The 15,821-nt window shown below is 44.8% G+C and overlaps 1 protein-coding gene across 3 annotated transcripts in view; it reads right to left on the bottom strand.

Annotated features, from left to right (window-relative positions):
• Positions 1–15,821, bottom strand: part of COLQ (collagen like tail subunit of asymmetric acetylcholinesterase) — a 44,066-nt gene that overhangs the window by 15,324 nt on the left and 12,921 nt on the right. For all 3 annotated transcript variants that reach the window (XM_081882274.1, XM_081882272.1, XM_081882273.1), the window contains exons 2-7: positions 13,026–13,156; positions 8,596–8,694; positions 6,850–6,894; positions 5,416–5,442; positions 3,054–3,125; positions 810–872 (exon numbers count right to left, since the gene is read on the bottom strand). In XM_081882274.1, the coding sequence (XP_081738400.1) occupies positions 810–872; positions 3,054–3,125; positions 5,416–5,442; positions 6,850–6,894; positions 8,596–8,694; positions 13,026–13,156 (437 nt within the window). The remainder of the gene's footprint in view (positions 1–809; positions 873–3,053; positions 3,126–5,415; positions 5,443–6,849; positions 6,895–8,595; positions 8,695–13,025; positions 13,157–15,821) is intronic.

Consider the following 15,821-nt stretch of genomic DNA (forward strand, 5'->3'; position numbering starts at 1 on the left):
CATAAAAAGTTGGGCACAGCGGAAAGGGAAGTCCACTCATCCCATTCTTGGACCAAGGTTACACATACCATGCTTTACATGAGGGTGGTAGGAGGGAAGTGGAGGGAATTCTAACTGTCTGGATTTGGATATAGGTAGGTAGCCATGTTGGTCTGCCGTAGACGAAACAAAATAAAAAAATTCCTTCCAGTAGCACCTTAGAGACCAACTATGTTTGCTAATGGTATGAGCTTTCGTGTGCATGCACAATTCTTCAGATACCTGCATGCACATGAAAGCTCACACCAGTAACAAATTTAGTTGGTCTCTAAGGTGCTACTGGAAGGAATTTTTTTATTTTGTTTGGATTTGGATGATGGTGCTAATACAAATATAGCGTACAACAGTGCTATTTTTCTAGAGAAAAAGGTGCCGGAACTCACCATGAACACCTCCCTTGTTCTCTTATAAATGGCAATGGTGCCCACCTGAGAGGTGCCGGAACTGAGTTTTGCTGAGTTCCAGCTGAAATTAAAAGCCCTGGGGTCTTGAGGCCCATGTTACATGGATTTTGCTTTTAAATTACCTCCCCCACCCTTTATATTAGATTGTAGTAAGGTATTTGATTAAGAATAAAGCAGAAAACTAGCATGCTGACAAAATCTTTTGATTTTTCATTATTGCTATGGGGAAATCCTGTTTTTCCCTATTATTCCTTCTCCCCACGAACATTGCTGCTATCTTCAAACAATATACACAAGCACTTTGTTACCAAGGAAGCAGCTGTAAGCAGCCAGATGGGGACGACATAGCAGCTGGGTGAAACAAACCTTAAAGCCCATTGGTCCTCTTGTACCTGGCAATCCCATCAAACCCAAATCTCCCTTTTCACCCTAGAGGGGTCACAATAAAAAGGAGTTATTCATTGTGGCTGCAGAAAGGTGTCAGTAACTGGAACGCAGACTGTTCTGGTTCTGAATCAGAGAGAGCAGAAACAAACCACAGTCTAAGCAGCAACACAACATGAAGTTTCATACGGCTAAATCAGACTAAACTGTAAAGCAATGCGTTGTCTCTTCATATCATCTCCTGCAACAGATGGCCATTTACCAGCACTACAATGAGACCCGCAAGCAACTGCACAACACTTCTGGCTCAATTTATATTGCTACTCTAGGGGGATGTCTGCTTTGCTGCCCTTCTTAAATTATTAGTGTTATTAAACTGCAGCCCCTTTCTCCTGCTCCATAGTGAACTGAGCAATGAGAAGGAGATCCATTTAAGAAAGCAGCAAGGGGGGTGAGTAGAGACTGTTGTTCACTCCCAGTCCCAGACCCTGCGGTCCCAAGGTACTTGGGGTTTCCCCAGAGCATCCCAGCACCTATTGCATTCAGGTGCCCCCAGCAGTTGCCTGTACTGCCTCTTGGATTGGGTCAGCTTAGTCTCTCTGTTTTACAGTATCAGCTGCAAAAGTCCACTTGGGCTGTCAGTTTTGGCTACCGGTCTACCCAGTTTCGCTTGCAAAATGTGAATATATAATGGGGGGTGTACACCTGAAAATGTTGGCAGCATTAAGATAAATTCAGCAGTGTAAATAAGTTTTGGTGGGTGCAATAATAAAATACTGAATGGTTTAGTTTTTTTGTAAAATATGCATGGATTGATGGTATGCAAAATGAACCATGGAAAGAGAAGAAGGGAAGTCATTGATATTTTAAGGATGTTTAAATGAGTATTTTAAAATGTAAAAGAGAAAATTTAATAAAAATTATAGATGATAGATAGATAGATAGATAGATAGATAGATAGATAGATAGATAGATAAACACAAAATGTGGGCTGGTAGTCATTTGTGTCTGCAAACAGGTTTGCAGAAATCTCTCTAGCCACGTACATTTTCTGCTGTCCGGTGATCATCCGAAAAATGAGGAAGCAGGTGATTTGGGGGTGGGGAGCATCATCGTCATCATCATCAAATCTAGTAGGCTAAGTGCTTGTTAAGATAATCATGCTGGCTTATAGCCAAGCATAGGAGCCGACTCCAGGGGGCTGTGGGTGCTTCTGCACCCGCAATAATATATTTGTCGGGGCCAGGCACCCACAAAGTCAGTGAGAAAAGCCGACAGGCAGCAGCAGTGCTGCCTCCGAGAGAGAAACAGTTCAGCTCCGCCGTCCACAGCCAGTGAGCAAGACACCCTTTGGGGGGGGGGCCTTGAATGCAGGGTGGAAAAGGGTGCCTCACTGGCTGAGGAGAGAAGGAAGAGGAGTCGCTGCCACCGGCCGTGGGATGTGTGTGGGATGTCACACACACACACAAACACACCTGCATGTAGATGAGGGACATCACACACACTATGTGTAGGCGTGTGTGTGTGATGTTTCATGTCCACGTTATGGCACTCCTGTAGCCAAGTGTTGGGGAAGAGAGTTATCAGGAAGAAACAAAGAATATGGGAGAATCATGATAAGAGAAGGCAGGGGAACTAAGAGGAGAAATGTCCATAGCAAATGATGGCTATGAGACATCATTCTCTCTCTCTCTCTCTCTCTCTCCCCTCTCTCTCTCTCTCTCTCTCTCTCCTCTCTCTCTCTCTCTCCTCTCTCTCTCTCTCTCTCTCTCTCTCTCTCTCTCTCTCTCTCTCTCACACACACACACACACACACACACACACACACACACAATATTATCACCCCCAAGGATACCACTATGGTCCATTCTACCATCTTCCCATACTCTAAACTCCCACCATCATTCTGTGGTACATTTTCCTACTTCCTGCACATGCGCAGAAGTAAAGACGGCTTCACATTTCAGTACAGAAACATGTGCAGCATTCAAATCTGGATTGAGTAACCATGTACAGAGGCCTGACCTCAGGAAACCTGTGTTTCTGAGCTGGAAGTCTTCCTCTTCATTGCACTGGGGTCCAAAAGCCATATGCCTTTAGGAACCTAGAGGCGTGTAATCGTTTACAAGCTCACTCTACCGCAAGTAGGCTGCATTCGACAAGATGGATTTAACTTAATTTGCATTACAGGTTTGACCATATTAGTAAATGGTGCCTTAATCTTACCCTCGGTCCTATTGGGCCAGGCCATCCAATAGGTCCTGGAAGTCCAGGGACACCTGGGGGACCTGGTCTGCCCTTCAAAAAAAGAGGCCGGGGATGGGGGGGAGGAAGTAGAAAGAGAAAAAAAATCAGATGCAATAACATCAAAATTGGTAGCACTAATGTCTGAATACCGTATTGGCCCAAATATAAGCCGCACCCGCAAATAAGCCACACCTTTAAAATTGAAGGATGGGGGGGGGGAGAGAATACATGAGCTGCTTCCTGGGGGGGGGAGCCATGCCACTTTGCTGGGAGTATAAAGGTTGCAAATATAAGCCGCACTTTAACTTTTCACTGTCGGAATTTGGAAAAAAAGTGTGGCTTATATTTGGGCCAATACGGTATAACAAAGCGTCTTCAAATGACAATAAGGCACCCAGCCCACACCCTTGGAAGTTCTTCCTGACCGCAGAACATTAAATGTGATAGTGTTGAGACATGATTGTTCATTTTGGGCTGTGGCCCCATTTGTTGTATGTATACTGGCCAGCAAACATCTAGCTTATGACACCGGTCAGAGTAATTAACAGAATGTGTCAGTTGCTACATGCATGCAAAGCGGGCCCAGGAACATAGCATGTGCTGCTGGCACCTGGGGTGGGCGGGCACTCCGGGGTGGTCCATGCACACAGGGGGGCGGGCGTGGAGGGTGAGCAGAGCCCATGCTCAGCCCCCGCCACTAACGCCCCACCTCCTGGAGCAAAGCAGGGCTGTGTTGTGCCCCTGACCTGACACTCACGCTGCCCTGCCAGCCCCACTCAGCTCTGCGATGCCGCAGGGCTGCGTGAGGAGGACACAACAGGCATTCGCCCTTCCTGTTCAGCGTGCATGCCTGTTGCGCCCTCCTCATGCAGCCCTGCAGCGTCGCAAAGCCACTTCCGACTTCGGGAGAAGGTGGTGTTGCAGGCTTCACGCCCACAACCCGAGCGCGGAGGCTGGCTTCCAGCCCCCGCACGATCAAGGGAATCCTCGGGCCACATCATCCCCTGAGCCAGCCAATCAGCTGGCTCGGGGTGTGTAGCTTACTTCATTTAAGGCAAGCGCAGCCCCGGGATCTCCCTCTTTGGTCCCGTTCAGCTGCTGAGGTTTCCTACCCACCCACCCTTTAAGGTTCCCTTCTGACCTTGCTATGGACCTCGGTTGGTCGCCGTTGAGGGACCTGGTAGGAATTTTTTCCACTTGGCAAATTGGCACTGGCCATTTGGTTTTTTGCCTACCCCGTAGCAAAACGTCACAACTCCTTTGGTTTTGGTGGTTAGACATTGGTAGGGGTATTGTTATGTAGATGTGGGGGGGAGCGCCATCACCTCCCCCAAATATTGAAGGGTAGTCCGGTAAAGGATTCCAGGGTGCGTGGCCTCGTCCAAAGCCTATGGAGGCCAGGGCCTAAAGCGCACCCCTGAGCGGTGACCCCGGGGGAGTCCCTAGTTGATGTGCATCAGCAGGGCTCCCCCTGCTGGTGTTAACCCTTCCCGGTCTTCAAGCAATCAGGCTGAAGCCAGATAGTCGGATAGGACCAATGCGTAAGCCAATACCGCTCTTTACCTGTAACCAATAAAGTTGTGGCCAATTTTAGCCCGTTAACCTAAAATAATGGTGTCTGGTGTCTTTATTCCTACTGGGGGGAGGCTGGAACTCGCCACGCAAAGCAGGGCAGGCCTGGCAGGGCAGCGGGAGTGCATTCCAGGGGCACAGCGGCACAGGGCTGACAGAGCCCGGAGGAGCAAAATGCACACACCCCCATGCACCCAGGGCCACTGCCCCTCTGGTCTTCCCCAAGCAACACCACTCGGTGGGCCTGGTACTGTGGTCAGCTGAGTAGCATCAGTTCCAACAGCCTGTTGCATTTCAAAAAAAAAATCTTACAATGTGTGGGGATTTTTTGCAGGCAAGTGGGATCAACTGATGAGTTGTGACAGTGATTGTAAAAAAAATATTCTGTTTAAACAACATGAAGCAGAAGGAGATGGGAAGCAGGACCACTCTGTGGGCCGTGCTGGGAAGCCAGTTATATCAGGCTCCTCCTCTGCCTCAGCTCACTTGGCAGCAGCTATTCCATCAGGGTGCAGAAGAGGGAGAGAGATGTGCCACAGAGCCAGTCAGCTAAGCCAAACACCTTCAGACACCTCCTTCCCTCAATTGTTACCTGGCAGCAACAATTCTATGTGACTGCAGAGGAGGAAGTGGCGGGAAACTAAGAGCTCCATTTGGCCCCTCTTCTGCCCAAACTCTTTCAATTGCAGTTGGCCTTACATGGAAAAATCTCTTTTAACATGTGAACAGGCACAATGCTGTAAAGGGTGTTATACGATTTGTCTCATACCTTCCTTCCTGGTCTGCCAATCTCACCCTGTAAGATAATGTAACGCATCAGTAGGAGAAACCAACAACCCACAAATATGGGAGAAGGAAGAAAACAGGTCACAAGTAGCATATGATAATCTTTTGTGACAGGCTAAAGACAACTGGGGGGAAGGCAAGAGAAATCACAAACACATTTATTTGTTTGTTTTTACTGCATTTCAATCAACCCTTTATGGTGGTATACATGGTTCTCCCTTCCTCCTCATTTAATCCTCACGACAGCCCTGTGAGGTAGGCTAGGCTGAGAGGCAGTGAATGGCCCAAGCTCACCCAGTGAGCTTCATGGCCAAGTGAGGATTAGAAGGCCGGTATCCCAGGGAACTCCTAACCACTACAACACACTGCCATGGGGATAGATGTGCAGTTTTGTTTTGTGGTAAACTTTAGAGGTGGAGCACAATAGTTTCTGGCTTGTGGGGATTGCTGGCATGTACATTTATTGGCCTGTCTAAACAGGCGCATCCTGCTTTTCATAGCCTAAGCCTTCACAAAGCAGGTAACGAGACAATGAGATATTGCAAATTCTGCTTTGAAACGAGAAGCCACTAAAAACATACCATTATCAGTCATCGTAAACTCAGACATTACAGGTCTGGAATCAGCAGGCATGGCAGCATGGGGCAAATTCCAGGGTGCTCAGGTCCTAGAGGGCACACCAGGGCTGATGCCAGCATCCCTTTAGGAATTTTTAACTCCTCCCTCCCCCAACTATATATAAATGCTGCTTTAAAAAGTGAAATATACTCAGAGTTGAGTGTGAATTCCATGGTCTTTATTCAGCTTGTAGTAGCAATGAATGAATCTTTCCCCAAAACATCTAGCTATATATGTATTATTTACACAATGGGCCCCGCGTGATTGGCTAATTCTGGGCTGCTCCTGTAGGCCAATCAGGTTACAGATTCACTTCCTCCAGAAGCCTGATTGGCTGTTCCTGCAGGCCAATCAGGTCACTGATTCACTTCATCCAGGAGCCTGATTGGCTGCTCCTGCAGGCCAATCAGGTCACTGATTCACTTCTACTAGGAGCTGGATTGGGTGGCTCCTGCGGACCAATCAGACTGCTGCATTCTGGATCCTATTGTTCTAGGATTCAGTTCAGTACATAACAAAAAGATTCAAGCAAAGCATCTTAATTTTCCCAGAATGCCTCTGGGGGTGACTGCAGCAGCTGCTTCATCTGCTTTTCTTATGCTAAACTGCCCATCACTACCTTAGCCTCTGGTACACTAGCTGGGGGGTGCCACTGGGCTATTGCTGGGTGGGACCTTGCCTCAAACCTGATACCAGTCCTGGTAATTAATCTACAGTTCCGAAATGACCTTACATCTAATGCATATACCTCCAAAGGCCCACCAATTATCACAGTTCAAAAACCAACCCTGGCACTTACTTTTTCCCCCTTTGGTCCCTTCACGCCAGGAACGCCTTGCGGGCCCTAAAAATAAAAAAAGAAAAGAAATGGGACGTTCAACGTTGCTGATAACATTCCTCGTTTGTTCTTCTGCTCGCCCCAGCGTCTTTCGCCTGTCAGTCGTGACAAAGTAATCAGAAGGCTTCCTACTTCTTTGGTTGCAAAGGATCTCTACCATGTTTCAGCCTCTTCAGCCCATCTCGGATCAGGACCGAAGTTCTCACACGAAGCTCAGTTCACGAGGGTTCACATCTGTCAGTCTCTACTGTCCTAGCTGGATTTAATTTTCAGCTGTAAGCACTATAGTTCCATATAGGCAGGAGATAATGTGGCGCAGCAATGGGTCGGGTGATGAGCGGTGAAAAAATATAATGGAAAAGCAATCATGGAGTTTGGAAAAAAGTAGTTCCATATTAGGAAAGAAGGTGTGGGAGTAATCAAACATTTGATTCCATCCATCTGACCTGATACAGTCCTAGGAATTGTAGTTTTATGCTCTAATTTTAACTCTGAAATTTCTTCTGGATTCTCTATATTCTTTTGCCTTCTCTATATTATTGAATACTGGATGATATTTAATATCCCGATCTTGGCTTTGAAGCTTTTTTTTTAAAAAAAATAGCTGTTTCATTTGCTGATTTTCCATTTTAAGAAAACTGGTTTTTAGAAAAATCTTCCACGTTGCCCTGGTAACTGTTGTTACAGCATAGGGCAACTGATAAATGGAATACATGAAAATAATTTTTAAAAAATCAAATGAACACATCTGTATGGTGTGGTCACTTGAGTGTGCAGATCATCCATAAGATAATAGATAAAAATAAGTTACTAAAAGAGCCTTTCTGACACAAGTATTTTAAGACTCACTCAGCCCTACAAAAGAGGCTCCTCATGAGGCTGGAAGAACCTCATCCGGCTATTGTTATTGATTTATTGATTTATTATGCTGTAAACCGCTTTGAGATTTTTATTAAAAATATAAAGCAGTATAGAAATTTAAAAACTAAAAAACTAAATAAAGCTATTCCATGAGCTATTCCAAAAAAACTGGTCTCCTGCGAAAAGACTGGGAGACTAAGAATTTTCTCATCATTCTTTTACGTCACACTGAAAGGATTCAAGTGGAAGCAACATAATACACCTTGCCGTTAATGAGCTTTGGTTTATTTATCACTACTAATCCAGAAGCCACTTGTAATGCATATTTAAATGAGGTACCATACTGCACAGGGGATGAGGAATCCCAGCTGCCGTTATGTTCTAACCTGCCACAGTATTGAAGAATGAAGGCCTTCTCAACTGTATGGAAAGAACAGAGACTGAGGAACCTGTCTAAAGGATCTGAATTGGTGTGTTCTAAAAGGAAGTACTGGGTGGTGCTCTGGGTTAAACCACAGAGCCTAGGACTTGCCAATCAGAAGGACGGCGGTTCGAATCCCTGTGACGGGGTGAGCTCCTATTGTTCGGTCCCAGCTCCTGCCAACCTAGCAGTTCAAGTGCAAGTAGATCAATAGGTACCGCTCCAGCAGAAAGGTAAACAGCATTTCCGTGCGCTGCTCTGGTTCGCCAGAAGTGGCTTAAGTCATGCTGGCCACATGACCCGGAAGCTGTATGCTGGCTCCCTCGGCCAATAAAGCGAGATGAGCGCCGCAACCCCAGAGTCGGCCACGACTGGACCTAATGGTCAGGGGTCCCTTTACCTTTACCTTAAAAGGAAGTACTAACCTGTGGCCCAGGAGGTCCTGGAGGGCAAAGAGATTCTACACATGGAGACTGTATTATCTGAAGCTCTTGACATAGGTTTTTCAGGTTCAGAGACAACATCTAAGAAGTTTTAAAAAGGGAGAGAGATCACTAAATACCACAGCAGAAGAGTAAACCTTTGATCAAGGACACATTTTTTAAACACTCTCTTGCAAGGCTGAACTAGCTTTTCTCCATCTTCCGTACAGCACTGTTGCAAAAGGAGTACTAGTACTCCAGTACTAGTCTTTCCAGTACAGTACTATATGGCTCATCCTCCTCAGCCCAAGTAATAGACAAGGCTATTTTGCTCCTAGCTCAATTTGCAAGTAGCAGATGCTCCCAGAAATAGCTTCTCCTAATAATTCATACTGCATGAGAGTGCAACACAGACTGCATGACTAAAAAGAAGCCAAATTCTGCTCCTTGGCAAAGCCAGTGGGGAAGAAGTTGTATTAGATGGTGGATAAACACAGAAACTAAATCAAATTATTCCATCTATCAAATAGCAATTATAGGACATATAATTATATATATATAACAAGAAAGGACACAAGACCTAGATTTCATTCCCCCTCACAAGTTATTGTTTGCTGAACCGCTAGTGTTTGCTCATCGAGAAGACTGCATACAAATCCGGCTGTGCTACATAATTACGTTAGCTACTTTTTGTATTGCAGCTGAAATGTACACAACAGAAAATCCTATGCTCCATGCCCTTAGGATTCCCTCTTGATGGCTACACAAGATTGCATCCTTTACTCCATCTCTCATTTCCAACAGCAGCTTAGGACCCTCTCGAACGGTAGGAGAAAACCACAGTATTTTCATTCTCTCAGTTAGTAAGAGTTCAAATGTTTTTGGGTGGGGTAAATGGCAGAGCAGTCGGATGGAAATTCTATGGTATCCCAAGCTATGGCTGCTCACGTGGGAGACCTGCCTTTTTCTCTCCTCCCTTCCAGAGCTGGTGTGGTTTCAGGAACATCAGGGTAAAATTGGGACTTTAGGTTCTGTGGATTCAAGGCTGCCCCTAATCTACCCCTCTCCCCTCCATTGGTGGAACACCTATGGAGTTTTTTTGTGGGTGCACTGGAGGTCTCTGACGGCCTAAGTGCAACCCAACTTACATATAATATATAATAATAATAATAATAATAATAATAATAATAGGAAAAAATATTTTACACAGAAAACTACAGGCTTGCAAGTTAATGGAGATGGGTTTTTTGAATACGAGTGAAGTCATTACATCAGTGGCTGCAAAAATAGAAGAAAGGCTCAAGATCGGAATTGCTGTATTTGGATTATATATGAGCTTATATGCAGGATTTAGGAATAATTATCTCCAGATGATCAGAACACGGGAAGTCACCGAATTTGTTGAATTTGGAATGTATAATTAGCTGTATAAATTGTATTATGATTTGGCATGATAACAATGTGGCCCATATTGTAGAGTTATTTATAAAAATAATAATAAAAAAATGAAAACAGAAATCGGGCGGCTGTGGCGCAGCAACAGCTGAAGGCCCCATTAGCTAAAGTGGTGCTTCAGGTTAAGAACAGTTTCAGGTTAAGAGCGGACCTCTGGAATGAATTAAGTACTTAACCCAAGGTACCACTGTATATACACACAATAATTTATTTATTTATACCACTACCCATCTGGCTGGGTTTCCCAAGCCACTCTGGGCGGCTCCCAACAGAATATTAAAAACATTATAAAACATCAAACATTAAAAACTTCCCTAAACAGGGTTGCCTTCAGATGTCTTCTAAAACTCAGATATTTGTTTATTTCCTTGACATGTGATGGGAGAGCGTTCCACAGGGCGGGCGCCACTGTCGAGAAGGCCCTCTGCTTGGTTCCCTGTAGCTTCACTTTTTGCAGTGAGGGAACCACCAGAAGGACTTCGGAGCTGGACCTCAGCATCCAGGCAGAATGATGGGGGTGGAGACGCTCCTTCAGATATCCTGGGCTGTGGCAGTTTACGCTTTAAAGGTCAGTGCCAACACTTTGAATTGTGCTCAGAAACGTACTGGAAGCCAATGTAGGTCTTTCAGGACCGGTGTTATATGGTCTCAGTGGCCAAACTCAGACTTCCACCTCCCTCTCCACTCCAGCAATGGCACGTACTCCACAGCCACATTCAAAAACCTTCAGCAGCCAGCTTTTGAGTTGCATCTTAATTTGCTTTATTTCACATTATGTACCCTTGGCACAAAGTTCAATGATGCCGTCTGACTTGAAATTCTCAGCTTCTTTATACAGATTTTACGAAGAACAGCATTACTTCATTTACTGGACTTCTTCCCAATACGTATGCTCTAAATTTTGACCTAGCAGTTACAGCGAGAGTGACTGATTGAGTGAGTGGTATAAAAGGGAGGGAGAGAGATTGATTTTGTACAATTCTTTGTCATCTGCCTTCACTTGCGGTAGAATGCCAAGTGACTGCCAGGAAATTACACAACAGGTTTGCGGCTCTAGCGGTATTAAAACTAATATCATATAAGGGAGTGGGGGAAATTCCAATAGGCAACCGTGCAAAATATATCAGGAGCTGAACTGTCTCACAGAACATTTTGTCAAGAAACAGGGTCACCTTGGTATTCCAATAATTGGAGATCCATGTGCCAACAGAATTTGAGTCTATGTCATCCCTCCCTTATACATTAGAAGCCTAATGACCGACACAAATGCTATGTTGTGTGACATGTTAGGTACGTTAGGTCAAACTTTTATGGACCATGTACTGAAAGTTGAGGGAAGGTAGGGTTACGAACGTAGGAAGCCTCAGAAATCACAAGAAGCTTTTACAATATATGGCAGCTACACGTACACATGTATTCATGACATGAAGCATATTTTTTGACCCACCTCCGACCCTCAAACCTGTACCTTGTACATTTGCGGCACAATCTTATCTATAGATGTCAAAGAGATAAATTATTCTATGACATCCAAAGGCAGCCCTGTTTTGGGAAGCTTTTAATATTTGATGTTATGTTGCGTTCTTTTATATTATGTTGGAAGAAGCCCAGAGTGGGTAGGGTACAATAAATTGATTGATTGATTGATTGATTGATTGATTGATAATGACACTCACTGGGTGATGATAGGGCATTAGCACCAGTGGGTGTAAGTACAGCATTAGTGTGAAACAAGAAGCCTGGCTAAGGGGGGAAGGATCTATCAACTTTGGTTTTTTCAGTTCCCTCAGTTTTCCAATCTTAAAACTGGCTCTTCACATTTCTGTAGCAATCTGCGAATTTTCTTTTTGAAAATCCTCATAAACATTCATCCGTATTTTAGTATGAATTTCTCCAATAAACACATGTCTGTATGCAGCTTTGACTATTATACACATTTTTTTGCAAGCAATTTACCCTCATATAATGCACTTTCATTATTTTCACTAAAATATTCATTTTTATGCATAATTTTCACTAATATATGCATTTTTGTAAACACGGCTTGCCTGGAGAACTGCATTGCCTCAAAATACCATCCAAGGTTATGTCGTTGCCTACAGATGTGTGGGTTTTGGTGGGTTTTTAGTTGGTTCTGTTGTAAAAATCAACAACATTTAGGTATGTAAAAATCAACAACATCCATGAGTATCAGTGCCTTGGATCCATGTTTTTGGAGGTGCTGGCAAGCACTGGATCTATAGATTTTGTTGTGAAGTCTAAATATGCAAGCTTAAATCCCATCATAATTTTTGAGCACCCTGTGTAAAATCATATCAGTTAAAGAGGATCCATTTTGCCCACTCCATGGTAAAGCAAAGTCTCTTTCACTCTCTGTTTTCTGTGCATGTGTGAACACACTTTGTCTTTTTAGTTCAGGGGTCAGCGAACTTTTTCAGCAGGGGGCCGGTCCACTGTCCCTCAGACCTTGGGGGGGGGGGGACGGACGGACTATATTTTGAAAAAAAAATAATGAAGGAATTCCTATACCCCACAAATACCCAGAGATGCATTTTAAATAAAAGCGTACAGCCTACTCATGTTAAACCAGGCAGGCCCCACAAATAACCCAGAGATGCATTTTCAATAAAAGGACACATTCTACTCATGTAAAAACACACTGATTCACAGACCGTCCACAGACTGGATTTAGAAGGTGATTGGGCCAGATCCGGCCCCTGGGCCTTAGTTTGCCTACCCATGTTCTAGTTGTCTGGGGCTGGGGGGGGGGTGAAGGCAGCCAGTGGAGATGTTACCCATGTTTTCTCTCAGAATTCCAGATGTGCCCACAAGCAACCCCAGACCATTGAACAGATTGCATTTTGCACCTCTGATACATTACATCTCTGGTCATCAAGTCTGTGGCAGGGCGGTTTCTTGGAACTGCTAAGGAAGGATAAGCTGTGCTTACAGGAAAAAACACTTAAAGCCATACTTACAGAATTCCATCCCTGCCTGAAGTGTGGTGGAGGAAATAATGGCGGTGGCGGTGGAGGAGGAGGAGGGAGGGCAAGAAATGAGCACACTCTGTTGTTATTAACCTGCTTCTTCTGGTTCAAGCAAGGGAAGGCTGTTGGGGGAAAAAATACTTGTCTATTAATTACGGGCTAAGAATTAATTATGATTCTTTAAATCGAGCACAATAAAATTCAGCATGTTTGCACCACAGAAATGCACTCCCACCACTCAAGGTTTTGCCAACTATGGCAGCTAAGAAATCCTCCACTGACAGTCCACAATATTTTGCTACCTGAAAAGGTAAAAGACCCCTGGATGGTTAAGTCCAGTCAAAGGGGACTATGGGGTTGCGGTGCTCAACTCATTTTCAGGCCGAAGGAGCCGGCGTTTTTCCACAGACGGCTTTCTGGGTCATGTGGCCAGCATGACTAAACTGCTGCTGGTGCATGGAGGACGGTGATGAGTGCCAGAGCGCATGGAAACACTGTTTACCTCCCCACCACAGCAGTACCTATTTATCTACTTGCACTGGTCTGCTGTGGAATTGCTAGGTTGGCAGGAGCTGGGACAGAGCTCACCCCGTCGTGGGGATTCGAAGCACCAACTTTCTGATCGGCAAGCCCTGAACACAAATGGCGCCCTCTCTGCTACAGCCAAGTCTTGCTGCGCCGTTTCTGAGATCCACAGGACCATAATCTTGACCCTGTCATTGCTGGCCTTCAGACAGGAAGCATAAACAGTTTTGCCCCAGCTTGCTGTCTTTTTGCCTAAAATGATAGTAGGTGATCTCCAACAAAGTCACACTCAGAGCAGACCCCTGAAATCAACATAAGCTTGTCAATTAAATGGGTCGACTGTGAGTATGACAAACATTGGCAATCGCCCACATTTTGTGAAATTCCTCTTGTTGTTTTACATTGTTGCTTAGTGTTGTTTACTTGATTCAGTTGTGTTTCTTGGAAGTCCCCTGGAATATATTTTATACAGAAAGGCAAAACATAGATTAAATGAATTACAACACTTCTGGAATATTTGCTATGATGATATGTGTATTTTTTAATGCTTCTTAACAGCAACAGCGCTGTCATCAATACCAATCAGAGTTACTAAGGGCATCTCCAGACAACCTATTATTCATTATTCATCCTGAATTGCTTCCACAAAGTTTACATGCGGGTTAGATAATATTTAATCTTTACCAAGTATTTGTTCTGATTTGTTTGTGGGGAGGTTATATCCACCTTGATTTGCTTGTGTAGTATTTATACATCTTTCTGCATTCATCCCACGCTTTTTCATGCATTCTTCCATCACTTTAAGGTAAAGGTAAATGTACCCCTGCCCATACAGGCCAGTCGTGTCCGACTCTAGGGTTGCGTGCTCATCTCGCTCTAGAGGCCGTGAGCCGGCGCCGTCCGAAGACACTTCCGGGTCACATGGCCAGCTTGACGAAGCTGCAGCTGGCGAGCCAGCACCAGCGCAGCACACAGAAACTGTGGGAATGTTCTGGGGTGCAGGAGAGGATATATTGACTAATTATATCCTTATCCAACTTGTGCTAACAAGTTCCCAAAATATCAGCAGAGTTTATAGACATTCCCCTTTAAGTTCGCAACGGTAACGCTTGCACAGGTTCGCTAGAACCTCTATAATAATTACTCTGGTAATTTCCCCTTTTGTTCCCTCTTAAAATACAAGACACGACACAGTCTTTATAAAAGTATAAAAGAGTTTACTCACGTTCTGTTCACAATATGATCCCAGAAGGTAGGCAGGCTTAAAAAGGTTACATGCAGTTAGAATCTATCTTGTAGCAAGATAGTACGGTCCTCTCTTGGCTGGGAGCCAAGAGGGCATGTTGCTCCTTCAGAAGATGAAGATGGCAGAGAGAGAGGCAAGAGGCAAGAGGCAAGAGAGAGAGTGGTTGCCTGCCCTGTGCTTTTATCATTACCTGCACAGGTGAGGCCACACCCACCTCTGGTCACATGCGGAGGAAGTCCGTCCCCAGGAAGTTTACCTGCTTGCTGGACAGACATCCCTCCCCATGTTCTAACATGTACACTCTAGGAATGTTGTCATTGACTGCTCCTGTGTTTACATCCCACATACCCCTTCTCAGGCAATACAACATACACAAAACATAAACAACTTTATTCAACCACCCAGAGTCCCAGCTTCACACGTAGATTCTGGAAACTCTCTCTTGGTAGGGGTTTCGTCAGGATGTCAGCAGTCATCTCTTGGGTGCTGCAGTAGGATAGTTCCACAAGTCCATCCTGGATCATCTGGCGTATGTAGTGGTATTTAACCCCAATGTGTTTTGTTCTGGCCAGGAACTTCTCACTCTGCGTCAGCTTCAGGCAACTTTGATTGTCCTCTAGCAAGCTGACAGGCCCTTTTCTCACCAACCCAAAGTCCTTTATGAGTTGATCAAGCCAGGCGATCTCTCTGCAGGCTTCTGTTGCTGCAACGTATTCTGATTCTGTGGAAGATAATGCTACACAGCTCTGTTTATAACTGCCCCATGAAACAGGTCCATCACCAAACATGAAAACATGACCACTTGTTGATTTATAATCAGCATTATCCCCAGCCCAATACGCATCAGTATACCCAACCAACTTAGGGTCTCTGACGGCTGGTAACCTTAATTTACAATTCATGGTACCCTTCAAATATCGCACCACCCTCTTTACACCTGCCCAATCATGCTCAGTGGGAGAATTCACTTTTCTGCTAAGAATCCCCACAGCATTAGCTAAGTCAGGTCTACATGT

Source organism: Podarcis erhardii (assembly GCF_964252035.2).
Source record: "Podarcis erhardii genome assembly, chromosome: 12".
NCBI lineage: Eukaryota > Metazoa > Chordata > Lepidosauria > Squamata > Lacertidae > Podarcis > Podarcis erhardii.